The 15,021-nt window shown below is 38.8% G+C and overlaps 1 protein-coding gene across 1 annotated transcript in view; it reads left to right on the plus strand.

The window, feature by feature from the left end:
• The window catches only part of LOC146580345 (glucosidase 2 subunit beta-like), a 175,997-nt gene that overhangs the window by 135,212 nt on the left and 25,764 nt on the right, over positions 1–15,021 (plus strand). Inside the window, exon 13 of the mRNA XM_085267008.1 lies at positions 13,590–13,661. Within this exon, the coding sequence (XP_085123134.1) occupies positions 13,590–13,661 (72 nt within the window). The remainder of the gene's footprint in view (positions 1–13,589; positions 13,662–15,021) is intronic.

A 15,021-nucleotide genomic window follows, 5' to 3' on the forward strand; every position in this document is an offset into this window, starting at 1 on the left:
GTTAAACCAAAGGTAATATGGTAAAAATATACTGTGACCAAACCTTTGTGATGCAAACACTTATAGCTTATTATACGTGTTAGATCCTTTATTAATCATTTGCAGGAAATGAAATTGTCACAGCTTCAATACAGACAATAGACACAATATGAATTCCTAATATAGTTAAAAATACATAAATGAATAAAATACGCAATAACTAACATGTGCAAACATGGATACAATCATTATTTTTACTATTACTGTGTAGCGGGTTATGAATAGCATTTTACCCACTGCACATTGCTGGTAATGTGCATTTTAAGACAGAAAGAGAAAGTATGTTGGGAAGAAGTGGGTTATATTTTAAGACTGAGCTTATTGACTAGCCGTTTTCTAGATGGAGATTTTGACCTTTTTCCTGTTGTATCTTTAACTTTGTAACTTTAAGTTGTTGACTTTGACTATTGGAACTGGACATGTTCAGCATGCTGAACATCCAGCAATTGTGTTTACATGCTATGTGTGATACGAATAAACCATACGAGTGCAAACTACGCTCATTTGTTTTTAGTGCACCCTTTAAACATGAACCTTATTGTGCATAAGGGAGGCTTTAGATGAAGTGAGCCTGAGTGTTGTGAGAACAGATGTTTCACAGTCGCTCTCTAAGCCTCTGATTGTAGGCTTGGTTTTTATTTTCACTTTTAATGTGGGAACTCTAATTATCACCTTAAGTCATGTTAAAGTAGATTTACTAACACATTTTGGTGTTGAGAACAGTTTTTTACACAGTTGAGGAGGAAAAGTGAAATAATTATTAAATAAGACTAGTTCTACACCTACGTAGGCTCTTTTGTTTTCTGGTAGCAGAGTATATTTGTTTGTGTGTGTGTGTGTGTGTCTATATAAACATAAATCTATACATTCTATCCTATATTGTCAGTTTAATGGTAATTTAATAGAAACCAAGAATTAACAGAAGGCAGCATAGCAGACATGGATACATGCCTGACTGTTTCACAGGCCTGTATCCAGGACTAAAGAAAAGTCAGCTCAGTTGCACCAAAATACCTCCAAAGGATAAAACAGGTGCTGTGAAGCCAGTTAAATGTTAGAAATAATATCAACACTTCACGCAAAGTCCAGCCCCCTAAGAGTAGGCAAACAATGAAAGAGATAGGGGGATACTGCCCAAGATGAAATACAGAGAATCCATAAATACATCAAGAAGATGGGCACCAGGGACGAACTGCCAAGAGAGTGCCTCAGGCAGCAAAAACCAGAGAATGATGAGGATGAAGATGATGTATTGTAAAAGACCAAGCCCATTCATTGGATCTATCATTGGCGTAATAGAGGAACTGGTTGACCTCAAGAAATCCTACCAGGAACTTCAAAAGTCCAGCCTGAAGGACATCATGGAGTTTCTGATCAGGACAGCGAGAGAAAAAGCCCTAAGCAGAAGGGTCTCACTTTGCAGGCTGTGCAAATGGGGTCATGAGACCATTTACACAGTGCAGCAATGTAAAGGATGTGAGTCAGGACAGCGTACTCGGAAAATGGAGTCGCACTGTGACATACCTACAAAAGAACAACCAAGGTTTCAGAGCTGGTGGCGAGCCAACCAGATATGGTGATGGTTGACAAGGAAAAAGACAGCAGTTGTGATTGATATGGCAATACCAGCTGACTGTAATGTCAGGATGAAGGAGCATGAGAAAATATGAAAGGTGTCACTGCCTAAAGGGACAAGTTAAACAGATATGGAAGGTGAAGATGAAAGTGGTCCCAGTCTTAATAGGAACATTAAGGCCTGTGACCTCCAAACCTGGTTCTAGCATATTCAGGTTACGGCTCAGTCTGACTCCACTCCTAGAATTGGACATACATCCCAGATCTCTGGTAGAGGTCTTAAGTTTGAGGAAGACCATAAATACTGCTAAGCTACAATTATTGCCTATTATTGTGGAGGTCCACCATATACCACCAGAGCAGCTCTTATCCATCAGGGCATGGACAGAGAATGCCTGGAGGTGTCCTGTGGTTTGTGGTAGCGGATGCTTTGGGTCCTCTGTATGGCCGAATCTGGCTTTTTGAGCCACATCTTTCCCATTTTAAATTGGATTGGGATCTGGGGAGTTGAGGCCAGGTCAGCACAGCACCTTGGGCTTTGTGTTGTGTTCCTCAAGCAGTTTCTGAGCACTTTTTGTGATGTAGTGGTGTTTTTTTGGCTGCAGCCATCAGGAAGTGCTTGTTTCTGTCAATGTGAGTGCCTCATTGAGACTTTATAGTTGCATCCAATGTAATACAAACGTAGTTAAATGTAGTTATATCTACATGTGATTGTTTTACCCTCAGAACACCTTAATGCACGGGTGTCGAACTCCAGGCCTCAAGGGCCGGTGTCCTGCAGCTTTTAGATGTGTCCTTGATCCAACACAGCTGATTTAAATGGCTAAATGTCCTCCTCAACATGTCTTGAAGTTCTCCAGAGGCCTGGTAATGAACTGATCACTTGATTCAGGTGTGTTGACCCAGGGTGATATCTAAAACCTGCAGGACACCGGCCCTCGAGGCCTGGAGTTCGACACCCCTGCCTTAATGTTTCAGAAATTTTGAGAAGAGACTTTTTTATGCTGTTCCCTTTTTGTATAAGTCAGCCTTCAACTATTTTGAGAGGAAAATGGCAGCAATGATAATAAAGTGACATCTTCAGACATGGAAGGAGAATGTAGCTCTAAATGATCTGCCAGGGGCTATTTGCCTCATTAGCCTCAGTGATAGCTCTAAAAACTAAATTGGCTTCAATTTTGAGCTAATACTTCCTTCTTTTTTTTTCTCTTTAAATCGAGGTAAGGCATCTAAGCAAAAGAGGCTCTTACATTCTCTGTTTTATGTTTCTTCAGGGTAACTTATGTGGCAGAGGTTTACACTATGCATTCACCTTCCCAGAAGAAAAAGTCTCTACTTCAAAAGTGGCTTTAGTATGACTCTTTGGGCTGCCAGGATTACAGTGTGGAGAAACGATGTGATCGCAATGCTCTTTTTGAAAATATATGAGCCCGGAAATTGAATTTTAAATAGTCCTAATATTAGCTACAATACTGGAATCTGACTCCATAATTGTGCTTGAGAGCTGATGAGATGAAATTTAGGATAAAAATAAAACTCTCTCCATGGTAGCAATTTGAAACTTTTACTGTAGGAAAGAGACCCAAACACTGCAGAACCCTTTTTTTTAACAACCGAGACATAAATCAAATGGCCTCTCTCCCACCTTCATCTCTGGTAGCAGGTGCTCTCATATTAGATGCTGTCCTGGGGAGAGAGAAAAAACACTATAGCAAGAAAATGAAATAGCTCATAAGGTAAGAATAGGCCTCTACTTACAATATAATGAAAATATAATACAATATAATGGTGAGGTAAAATAGTTCCAAAGCAGTTTAATTAGTCAAATCAATTAAACATAAGTCACAGTTGGAATCTTAACATTAAAGTGTTACACAAACATCATGTGCATACTTGCTTATTTAAAGTGTATATGCTATGTGTTTGTCGTATACTGTTTGCACATTTTTATCTGCACTTTTGTGAAACTATTATTTGAATATTGGACTCTGGCTAAAGGAGCTGTCAAAGTGATATCATGAAACGTATTAAAAATCAATCATGACATTCATCAATAATGCACATATGTTAAATGCTGGAATTTTACTCATTTTTAGTCATAATGATTTGCTGTCGAATAAAAGGCAATAACTCTCCAGTTAAAAGGCAGCAGAATTAGAAGATTTGTGCAATGCTGTGAAAAACTACCCATGATTCAGTAGCTTGTAGAGCCACCTTTAGCAACAATAACTTCTTTACCAGTCTCTCCCATCATTGTGGTTAAGTTTTGACACATTTTACAATTTTGCTTCACTTCAGTGAGGTTTAGCTGTTGGAGAGATGGCCTCACATTTGACTGTAGAATACTTTGGTATACAGAGGAGTGCATGGTCAACTCAATGACTGCAAGGTCTCGAGGTCCTGTGGCTGCAAAACAAGCCCAAATCATCACACCTCCACCACCGTGTTTGATAGTTGGTACGAGGTGTTGTATACGGTGCTGTTCATTATGGCCAAACATCTCCACTTTGCTCTCATCTATCCAAAGGATGTTGTTCCAGAAGTCTTGTGCGTTCTTCACCTTCCTAACAAGCCACACTTGTTCAGTCTTTTTTTAACTGTACTGTCATGAAGTTTAACATTTAACATGATAACTGAGGATTGTAGAGTTTGAGATATAGCTCTTGGGTTTTTTGTAGTTTCTGTGCAGCCTTACTTTTGGGTGAATTCGCTGAGACTTCCACAGCTGGGAATTGTTTTAAGACATCAGAATGCTACAGTCAGAACTTTGGCTTTACAGATCAGCCATGATCGGTTAATCAGGATTATTTGATTAGCAGTACCCGGCTGCTACTTACCCTCTAAAGTTCTATGGAAGCTGTAAGGTTGTAGTTAGTTAGACTTAGACTTAGTTAGACTTAAACAGAGAGGAATTTACTAATGCAAATTTGGTGCAGGAAATAGGGAATTTTCCAGGTGCCCATCTACTCTATTTGAAACTATACACTATATACACTATACACAACTATATGTGGTGTTTGTGCGGTACTGTAGCATTATATTATATAGCAGGTAAATATATTCTATGTCACCCTTTAGAATTGATGTTGAGATCAGCTGGGTGAGAGAGGTGCATTTGTAACTACAACCTGCACCAAAGACACTTCAACAATGTGAAGACTTGTTGACAAAGCGGCTTAAAGCTGGAGCCGCTGGTTAATTGACAGGCAGGATAGACTGCCTCTATGACTTTACAATAGGGTCAGATTGAATTGTGGACTGTGAATAAAAACAAAATATGTAATTCTGCATGAACATTCATGTGTGTGAATGTGATTGAAAAAAAGATTTTGACTGACCTTAAGTTTCTAAGAGTGAAAAGTTTCTACTGTACAGCTCGTGAGCCAACATGTACATGGTTTTGGTCCTGGGAAATACTCTGCGTACTACACTATACTCTATCTGCTTTGGGACTGAGAGATCAATCAATCAATACAGTCTTGCTTGAGGCTTGAGGCTTAGTTTATAAAATGTATCAGTCAAGAGCAAAATAGCTTAACGTTTAAGAAGATAGGTTGCACTGTAATCTGAGATTTATGCAGGGCAAATACTCAGGTGTATGCTGTAGCTTTCAGACGTATTTCCATCATTGAAGCTTTCAAGCTGGGCTAGCAGAGTGCCCATGTGTCAAGTCTTTGTTCTTAACTAAGCTGTAGCTGACTGCCTGCTGTCCATTCATATCTTCTTACCTAATTTATGTCTAAGTGGTTTAAAGCCATTTTACCTATAACTCAAAGCAGTTTTTCTAAATTGATAATCAGTTATGAAAAAAGTGCGCTACATCTGTTACATCAGTCTGTCCTGAATTTAAGTAGAGATTGAAATTGGATTCATTTTTTTTCAAGGTTATCACGACGCAATATTGACTCACCTCTGTGAAAACCTTGGGGCCAGTAAAACAGAAAAAAAACTAAAATAATTATCTCCCAAAGTAGTCAGCATGTCAATTTTCTTTATTTTTTCTGTTCGGATGAGGCAGATATTATTTGAAAGTCTTGCTTATATTAGTTTCTTTCTCTTTCTATTATGTATTATTTGATTAATTATTTCATTTGTGACTGTCAGCAATTGTAATTTTGCAGTCTCTGGAAAAAGTCAAAGTAATGATTCCCTGTTCCTTTCTGTCTCTCTTGATTACTCACTTAGACAATGATACGACTGTTATTTTGGCTAAAATAAGAAATGGCACATATTACATATTCTGAACAACATTGTTTGTCTTCATATTTTGCTTGCAGGGAGCCAGAGTTTTGTTTTAATGTCTTAAAGTGCTCTTGAGAACTAGTTCTTTGGGCAATCCTAGTTTTTCAAGTTTTTCTTTGGACATTGGCTGTTTTTTTCCCTCATTTTCAGTCCAGTCCATTTTTTATTGTTTGTTTAGACATTTAATAGATAATAATTACCTATTAATCATTAAAGCATATGAAAGGCTGCTGACTTATGGGATTAAAAGACAAGTTAACAAGATAAGATAACTTGTTATTGCACAGTCATACTGTGCACCTGTGGAAACAACAACAAACGAATTTTTCAAAAATATTTTGCATTTCTTTAGTTGCATCTATGAAAAATTCTAAAGGTAACACAGTTTTACAGACATACAGTAACAGGATGATTCCCAAAGAGCTGTTAGTTAAATGCTTGACACATCATGGCATGCATGGTGTGCAGTTTGTCCTTAAAATGTTTGAGGAACTTGAATAAGTGGAAGCAAAAGAAGAAGCAGCTGGACTAAAAAAGAAACAATCTACAGCAAATAAACGATATCTGACAGTCATAGCCCTGAGAAACAGGAAATATAAATCCACCAAACACTTGACATTACTTTATAAATGCCATCTGTCAAACATGGTGGAGGCTCTGTCGTGGTTTAGGGCTGCATTTCAGCCAGGATTGCTGGAGATCTCATCGAAATTAATAGAATTATTAGTGCAGAAAAGTACCGTCACATATTGAGAAACCTAAGATAACATCGGGAAAGAATCTGACTGGCAAGAGCTTCTTTCTTTGACATGACAATAACCTCAAACACACTGCCAGTGCAGTAAAAGCATAACTGGATAGAAAAACACACAATGGAGCACTATCAGTCATGGGCTGGCATCCCAAGAGCCCGGACCTCAACATTAGCAGTGTGGGATCATCTTGACAAAGAATGGAACAAAAGGCGGCTGACATCCAGAGAAAAGATTTGAGAGAAAGCTACGAGAAAGCTTGAGTTCAGGCAGTGTTGAATAATAAAATTGGTCACACCAAGTATTGACTTTCAATCTCGTTACAATTTTACAAACTCCTATTTGCATTTTTCTGTGCACGCACGTCTCAGTAAACCACAGCATCTATGTCTCGTTTTTCTAACAAAATATGAAGAAATGAGGGAATGCTCAAGACTTTGCACTGTCCTGTGTGATGACAAAATATTGTGAATTTTTAAATATTATCAACAACATTAGGATGACTCAAGTAAATAAAGCTATCTAGAGCATAACCTGTTACACAACTGCAGAAACACATTCTATTTACTGTGACCTAAGGTTGCTGTATGCTATCAAGATGAATAGTGTTGGTTTCCCTTAAAGTTTGCTAATAAACAATTAGCCACACCACTTTATATTGCCGAATCACCTTTGACTCCTGGCATGCCAGCAGAGTGTACACAGTGTTACCTGTAGCTAGTGTTGATGTTGCTGTGTTGCAGTGTCACCTCTAGTGAACTCCACCCACACCGTCACATAGCAGTCTAGTGGGAGAAGTGCTTAATTGCTGTCTTTCTCTCCCTTCACTTTCGCTCTTCTCTGGATCTCAGTGGACTGAGGAATAAATATGCTCACCTTTTCTCCTGCGTATCCCCAGTGAGAACTAGTTGAGGGATTGTCTCGGAACGCTAATTAACATTTGATTGTTAAAGGTTGTTTCCAGTTTCTAACAATGTTGCTTTTTTCATACTTTTGATGTTTGTTATGAATATGCTCACCGACTTAACTGACACAACAATGTCGAAATATACGAAAAAGTCTGGTGTAATCCAGCATTTCCTGGTGGTGCACGGGTGTCAGACCTCGTTTTAGTCCAAGTATTTTTTTCCTACTGTTAAAAAAAGTTCAATTAGATAAAACACATATTTTTGAGGCATCTGGAAGAAAAAACAAAGCTAGTGAAGCCCTATTAGCTTAATTGTTCCCCTTCAATCATTTAGCAAAAATGACATGAAAATAAGGCGCATATTTAACAGAACACAATTTACAGTGGCACTTAAAGTTCTCCATTTAGGTTACACAGGTAGTTTGTAAACATTTCAGTGTTTTCTAAATAATTCCAAGCATATATATTATTATTGAATTTCTTTAAAACTCTTTCTGTGAAATATAGAGACCGGTCGGCGACCTTCCGGAAACCACTGGTTGCTAGCTAGAAATGTGTACTCCCCAAGCACTTGGTGAGTGGTTGCCAGAGGTTGCTCCGTGAAAGAGGTATTTGGTGCTGCACCAAATACCTCCCACTTGGACAGTAGTTGATTAATGGTTGCAAATCGGCTCCTTCCTTGCAAACTACAGCTAGCTGCGGCAATCTGCTGGTAACCATAGTAGCCATAGGCAGGTTTTTGGTGTACCCATCGTGCAAACAACCTGACACTCAATAATGCACTTAGTCATGTCCCTAACAATAGAACCGGCAAGTTTAAAGTAGTTTGAATAACCAGTTGTCCAGATGAACAGACAATCACATACAAAGGTTCACTAATTTATTAGTGTGATGGTTGGAATATCTTAATTCGTCCACCATTAAGACTAATCTTTGTGATTGTGTGTTATATGTAAATTGAGTTAAACTGGGGAGAATTTCAATACAGAACTAGTTTTTCTTTATGAAATCAACAGATTTATGAGTGAACTGAGCCTGCTGATCCGGTGAAGCATGAAATAAAGCCTGAGGGGCTAAGTGGTTGCATCTAAGATATTTATTCTGTAAATGTGTACCTTCAGGCCCTAGAACACCTGCCAAAGTTTGACACAGTGTTACCAACTTATTGTGGCTAGTGCCAGAGCTGCATTGGAACAAGGTCGTAGATCGAGCGGTGGGCGTTGGAGTTCAGGCCCTTAATGGGAGGATCAGTCTTGTCGTTTCTGATTTTCTGCTTCTAATCATTTTCAAAGATTTATTTAGTCACCTATCGTGTTCTCCCTTTGCTTCTCTCTTTCTTTTGCATCCTCCACTCAGAGTCTCCCGTGTTGCACGTCATCATCTGTCATATTCGAGGCCTGTGCAGTTGGTGATTCATATGCAGAGCGTCACCACCAGCACACTTTGATTCCCTCCTACTCTCTTTTGCGCACTTTTATTCTTTTTATCCTTCTGTCTTGCCCTTCCCTCTGTCTTTGTTCTCCTGGCTCCTTCTTAGTCTTATATTTCCAGCACTGTCAGTCTCTTCTCCTCAAAGCCTTTGTCACTGCCCATCCATCTCACGAATACTTCCTCCTTCATGTCACACTGTGCTCATTTGCTTAGGATAGCCAGAGACAGTTTGTGTAAATGTGCCTCTTCGACCTTTCTGCTATGTCCCATTTATATAACATGGGAAAATGTGAAGTGTCTGTCTTGCAGACAGGCAGCTAATCAACCTGCAGCACAGTCTGCTCGGCATTTCTAATCTCTAATCAATTTTTTTTTACCCAGCGACACATTTTCTGTGTTGCTATGCCTGCTTTGTTTTCTTGCAGGCTGCCACACGGAGAAGAGCATCCAAGGTCAAATCACAGTGTCCTCACACACAAATAGCCTGGCCATATTTTTATTTCTTTTGGCACAGTGATGGCGTGTCAGCAAAAGTGTACAGGGATAGATGGCTTTGCCTTGAGGGTAAGAGAGGGAGAAAAGAGGTACGGACATAGAGGGGTACTCCCTTCTGGGACTCATTTGATAGCGTTTTCATTTCGTACTTTTCCACCGCCACCCCCTTCTTTGTGCTCACTGTGCTTCTGTCTATCAGGTGCCATCTGTTTCAGAGTTCAGATGAGGATGTTTGTTGTTGCTGAAACACCTGCTTTACAAACTTAATGAATCTCCTGGCTTGTATAAGGAACAATGAAGCCAATGTCGAGAGGGAATTCAAATTTATTAATTATTATTTTATTTAGCATGGGAAGCTACTTGGCACATATCACATTGTCCTATTTGGCAATCAGTTTTGCTTTTATCGGATCATGATAGAAACCAGTTACATGAGGTCCTCATTGAACTTAATTCAGTTGTAGGTCTCCTGCTGACTTTTCATGTGACTTCGGAGCTGAATATTCTGGGTGTAGATTCTGGGAAGCAGAGCCTACACCCATATTAGATACAACTTTGGGATAATCACATGCTAATGTTTAATATGAGCGTGCAAACAAAGCATTCAGCTACAGCACTTATGACAACTATGTAAATAAAAATTTAATAAATTAGTCCACAACTCTTTTAAACATATTTCTTTAATTTTAAAATGTAAAGTGGCAACATATTTAATGTTGCATTTGTGATTTTTAAATATATTGTGATAATAACAATGCTATTGACCCATTACAGGGTTCTGTATACACAGCAGGAAAGAGTGGATCAAGAAGACGTCCGAATAAACAATCAGTGGTTAAAGTTAGAATGTCAAATACTGATTGGTTAATAGTGAAAGTCAAGATGTGGGTTTTGAACAGCACAAAGAAATACTTTGTGTTGGTCATACATAGTCATGGGGAAAAAAAAATATAGACCTTTGTTAGAGCAGCCGGGTGCTGATAATCATTCCACTTGCTTGATTATTAGTGTGACCATAAGAGCAGATGATTTAGCAGTTTGCTTGTTCTCCCTTAAAACAACAAAGCTACATCTGAACAAACCACGAGACGTGGAACAATGTCGTTCGGAGAGATAAAACCAAAGTGGAGATGTCCAGCCAAAAACCAAACCACGGCACAAACACCTCATATTGACTGTAAAGCATGATGGTGGAGGTGTGATGATTTGGGTGGTTTTGCAGCTGCAGGACTTGAGCTTCTTACAGTCTGCAATGCAATAATAAGTATTGTAGCGTCAGATGTGAGGTCGTGTGTCCAATAGTTCAAGCTTGGCCCAGACTGGATCATGCAGCAGAGCAATGATCCCAAGCAAAGAAGCCATTAGAAGGAATTGAACATTAATTATTGATCTGCAGAACTCAATTATGCTATTTGGTGGTTAGATGCTGATGGCCCATCACAGCAGAATGAAATCCCAGAAGTGATAGGAATTAGAGCAGGACTGTCTAGACCCTGATGGTATTAAGGGATCACATGGAGGCTTTGGTGGAGGTGGGTTGGACAAAAGAGTCTGCAAGGAAGAATGAAAGACAAACAGTGGGATTTAAAGGATGCAGAGTGAAGGCTGATTGGTTTAAAGGAGGCGAGCAGAAAGATGATTGGGCTACAATTGGCCGTGAGTCCTGCAGCGTGAATAGACTAGCAGCTAAATACCTGGAAAGCAGACAGTTTTTATTATTCTGCGTAAGAAAGGTGCCAATGAATGAAATGCACTCTAGGCATTATTGTTGAATGTCATTATTTTGCATCCTAGCTTACAAAGGTGAGCTAGGAAGCTACATAAGGCTAAATCGAGGTTAACATTTTCATCAAAGTTTGTGTTGTAACTCTTAAGGATTAAATTAATTTCAAACTCAATCACAAAACATTGTTTCCTTCACTAAGTCTGATCTCTTGTTGACTCACTCTTGATCCTGCTGTGCATATAGACCCTTATAAATAAATCTCATTTAATGTAAAGCTTGAGTGTTGTGTGCTTCCCTTTATGCAGAGGTCCCTGTGTCAGCCAAGAAATAAAAAATGAGGCAATATTTTGCAACACAAAGTATTATCACTACTGCATGAATGCACCATAAATGTACCAAATTCCATTGCAGTCAATCCAAGAGTTGTTGAGACATGTGGGGCTGCATTTCTTGCCGACATCATAGTAATGCTGCAGATGCTCGTTATTTTTTCTCCTTATGTTTGTGAAATACAGGGCAGACATGAAAGGATGAATGACTAAATAAAAGTCTCAAAAATGAGCCGTATTTAATTCAATCCGCAAGCAAGTGTAAATAAGAGCAAATGAACTCGACAGCCAATCACTTACCTCTTTTCTGCCCCGCTGTCTCTGATGTTCATCGTTTTCATTTCTTTCATCTTCCTATTCTCGCACACGGTTCTTCGTCGCCCTTACACTTCCCAGCCCACGTCTATTTTTTTTTTTTACACCATAGCCATTTTCGTTCCCTCCACCCTCCCTCACTCATTGTCTCTCCTCTTGTTTCGACTGTGGGCATCCTCTCATAACAGCCACTGTAATAGTTCGGATGTCAAGGAAGCAAACCAGGCCGGCTTTTCTCCTGTAAGTTTCACCATGATTGTCTTTGATCAGTTTGTTAGTAGATTAGTGATGATAGTGGCATCTTTTGTCACTGGTGGGAGCCATTGAGCCAGGACAGACTAGACAAGATAGCTTTGATTTAGTTGACTTCTAGAGTATTGACTATAACTTGCTTTAAATTCTGCTTGTGTCAGCTATGGGAATTATTTTGTCAAGTTTTTCAGAGTAACCATAACTTTGAAATATCGTTATGTAACTGTAATTCTTTTGTTGCATCCAGAGAGGTTTAGTCTCCACCAGCTACTGGAGTACATGCTAAATGTTCAACTAAACTTGGCACAAAAGTTTGGTCAATGGTTTCTTTGTTTTAACAACACTTCTTGGCAATAAATGTTATACGGTTGGAAGACCTGTTTATTTCCCCTTGAATGGTGCCACATAAGGAAAATGCATTTGTGGGTTGAGCAGCAGGGTTGAGTATGTTGGCTGTGCCCATGAACAACTTGCCAAATTAGATATATGCACCCTCAAGGGCTTCATGAGGGTAACTGTCCACTGAGGTGGGCCCCCGAGAATTGCATTCCCTATGGGACTTTGTTTCATTTCACACTGCAAGTGAGTATGCTAATGCCAGCATATTAGCTAGCTGGCAGTATGTACAGCAGCAGCTATGTACAGCTATGTAAGTGAGATAACACCGGGTTCAGAGTTCTGTACTTTTTGTGTGCGGTTTCAGCAAAACAATTTAACTGGAAATGGACGTGTGGCTAATGGCACTGACTTTGTGCTCTTTTAAAATAACATCTCACTATTTTCTCTACATTGCTAAATATACAATGTTATATACGGTAACAGTGTGCTGGGTTTTTGTTGTTTGTCTGAAGTTGGACTGATGGCAGCTTATAGTTGAAATGTTTTTGTCCATTGTTAGTAGACACTGTGAAGTATATTATAAAAAGAGCACCTGTACTGTCTTTTATACAAGGATACAAGGACTTACTAACCTTTGACAGATGCTTCCTAGGGGTACACTACAGCTCCTGCTGCTGCTCCTGATAACCTCCAAAAACCTGACTTACAGATAATTTGTGCTGATATTACCATCATCAACAAAAGATATTCTTTGGTTGCTGTGGTCTTTTACTGTTTTATAATCTTTGTTCATCTTCATCTATCCCACGTAGTTCACAGAAAATGCTGCCATTTGTTTTTTTTCCTTTGATAAGTCAAAATAAACCCTTAATAAAGCCTGGACTTTACTAGAAAACCTCTAGATCTTTAGAGCTATTTTTTGCATAAAATGTAACATCGTCCAGAGTGCTTTCAAAATGTCCTTGCTAATTTCTTTTGTATATATGGTGGTTGCCGGTGTTGCACCAATATCTTTGCTTAGGCCATGATAGTACATCACTCAAAGGTTCCTTTTGTCCTAAGGAGTATTTGCCCTGATGTAGAATGGTCCTGAGAACTGTGATGGTTACTAACTTGAACTTTTATCTGGGACCAGCTAAAATCTACAGTTTAGTGAGTACGTTTTGGTTTTCATTTTGTCTCTGCAGGTATACTTATACCCTGTGCCCATTCAATCAAGTTACACAAAAGAGCACGGCAGGAGTAGAGGTCTCATTAGGGTAAGTACCTCAATCACTGTTTCTTTTGTGCACACAGTTAAAATCCCAATCACTGACCAGCCGGGGTATGTCTGCGATCAGGTGGGAAAAAATTAAAGACAGTTTATAGAACGACATCTTTCCAAAGCGCTTAGCAGTACTCTGAGTACTGTGGCCTGAGATTCTATAGCAGAGCATAGTCAATATTTTAATATGAAGCCACAAAGCACTTCTAGTACAATTCACATACATTTTCCCTCCCCTGGGCTTTCATCATGCACTAAAAGCCAAGAAGGGCATTTTGTCTTATTTATACCAATTAGATAAATTCAGTGACAGCATTGTTCATTTCACGATTCGACCTGAAACAAATCCCACCCCTGCACTCCCCAGAAAGCTCTTTAATCATTGTTACAGTGCTCATATGAAGTTACCCTAAGACCAATATTTGCACTATTGATTCTTTTTTATTGTTATTCAATCTCTGTTAGCTTCGTATGACCTTTAATCAGTCACTAACAGATCTTTATTATATTTTTAATACTTTTTGATCAATGACAAAACGGAGCAGCTTTCATAGACTGGTGGGGTTATATTTCCTCAGCCTCCAAGGGTTTCAATTTCATCAAAAGGTTTACATTCTGGTCTTTTACCTTACCCTTGGGGAATGTCTTTGTCAACTGTTGAACACAGGTGTGCATCAAGAAGGCCGTGTGCTATGAAAGAAGCCACTCAGTCCCCACTGAAATGCACCTTTAATTGTCATAAACGTTTTTATTTTGATTCTTTGGAGATCTATCTGCTGTTAAGCAGTATATACCAGTGAAATATCTACTGCTTGATTGTATTTTTATCTTGCATGTGACTTTAAACGCTGGCTGTTATTCAGTCATTAGTTTTGCTTCGGCGACCACATCACCTCACCTTTCTCTTCACCGTAACATCTCTGTCAAAAACAAGAAGAAAAAAGAAAGCATACATCAAACGGATGGTTTTTTCCTGTTTATTTACTTACTTTTTCTTCTCTTATGAATTTTTGATTTAAGGTGATAATTATGGGATAGGGCTGAACGATTATGGAAAATAATCTAATTGCGATTTTTTGCCCCAATATTGCGATTGCGATGCGATATGCGATTATTTTTTAAGGTCTTTGTCTTCTGTATTATTAAACAAAGACAAGCAATACATCATATAGTATGGCCAATACTATATTACATTAATTTTAAACTGTTCTTTCCTGGAAGACAGACCTCTGTTATGATGACATGAGGTGATGCATGAATTGATGACTGACATTTTTATTTAACTTCTTCAATCACAACAGTATATTTGAACATACACAATAGTTTATTTTTAGCTTACAAACATCTGAGCATAA

Source organism: Mchenga conophoros, linkage group LG3 (assembly GCF_057382185.1).
Source record: "Mchenga conophoros isolate Kocher_MC1m ecotype Shallow Benthic linkage group LG3, M_conophoros_male_GT1.1, whole genome shotgun sequence".
Taxonomy (NCBI): domain Eukaryota; kingdom Metazoa; phylum Chordata; class Actinopteri; order Cichliformes; family Cichlidae; genus Mchenga; species Mchenga conophoros.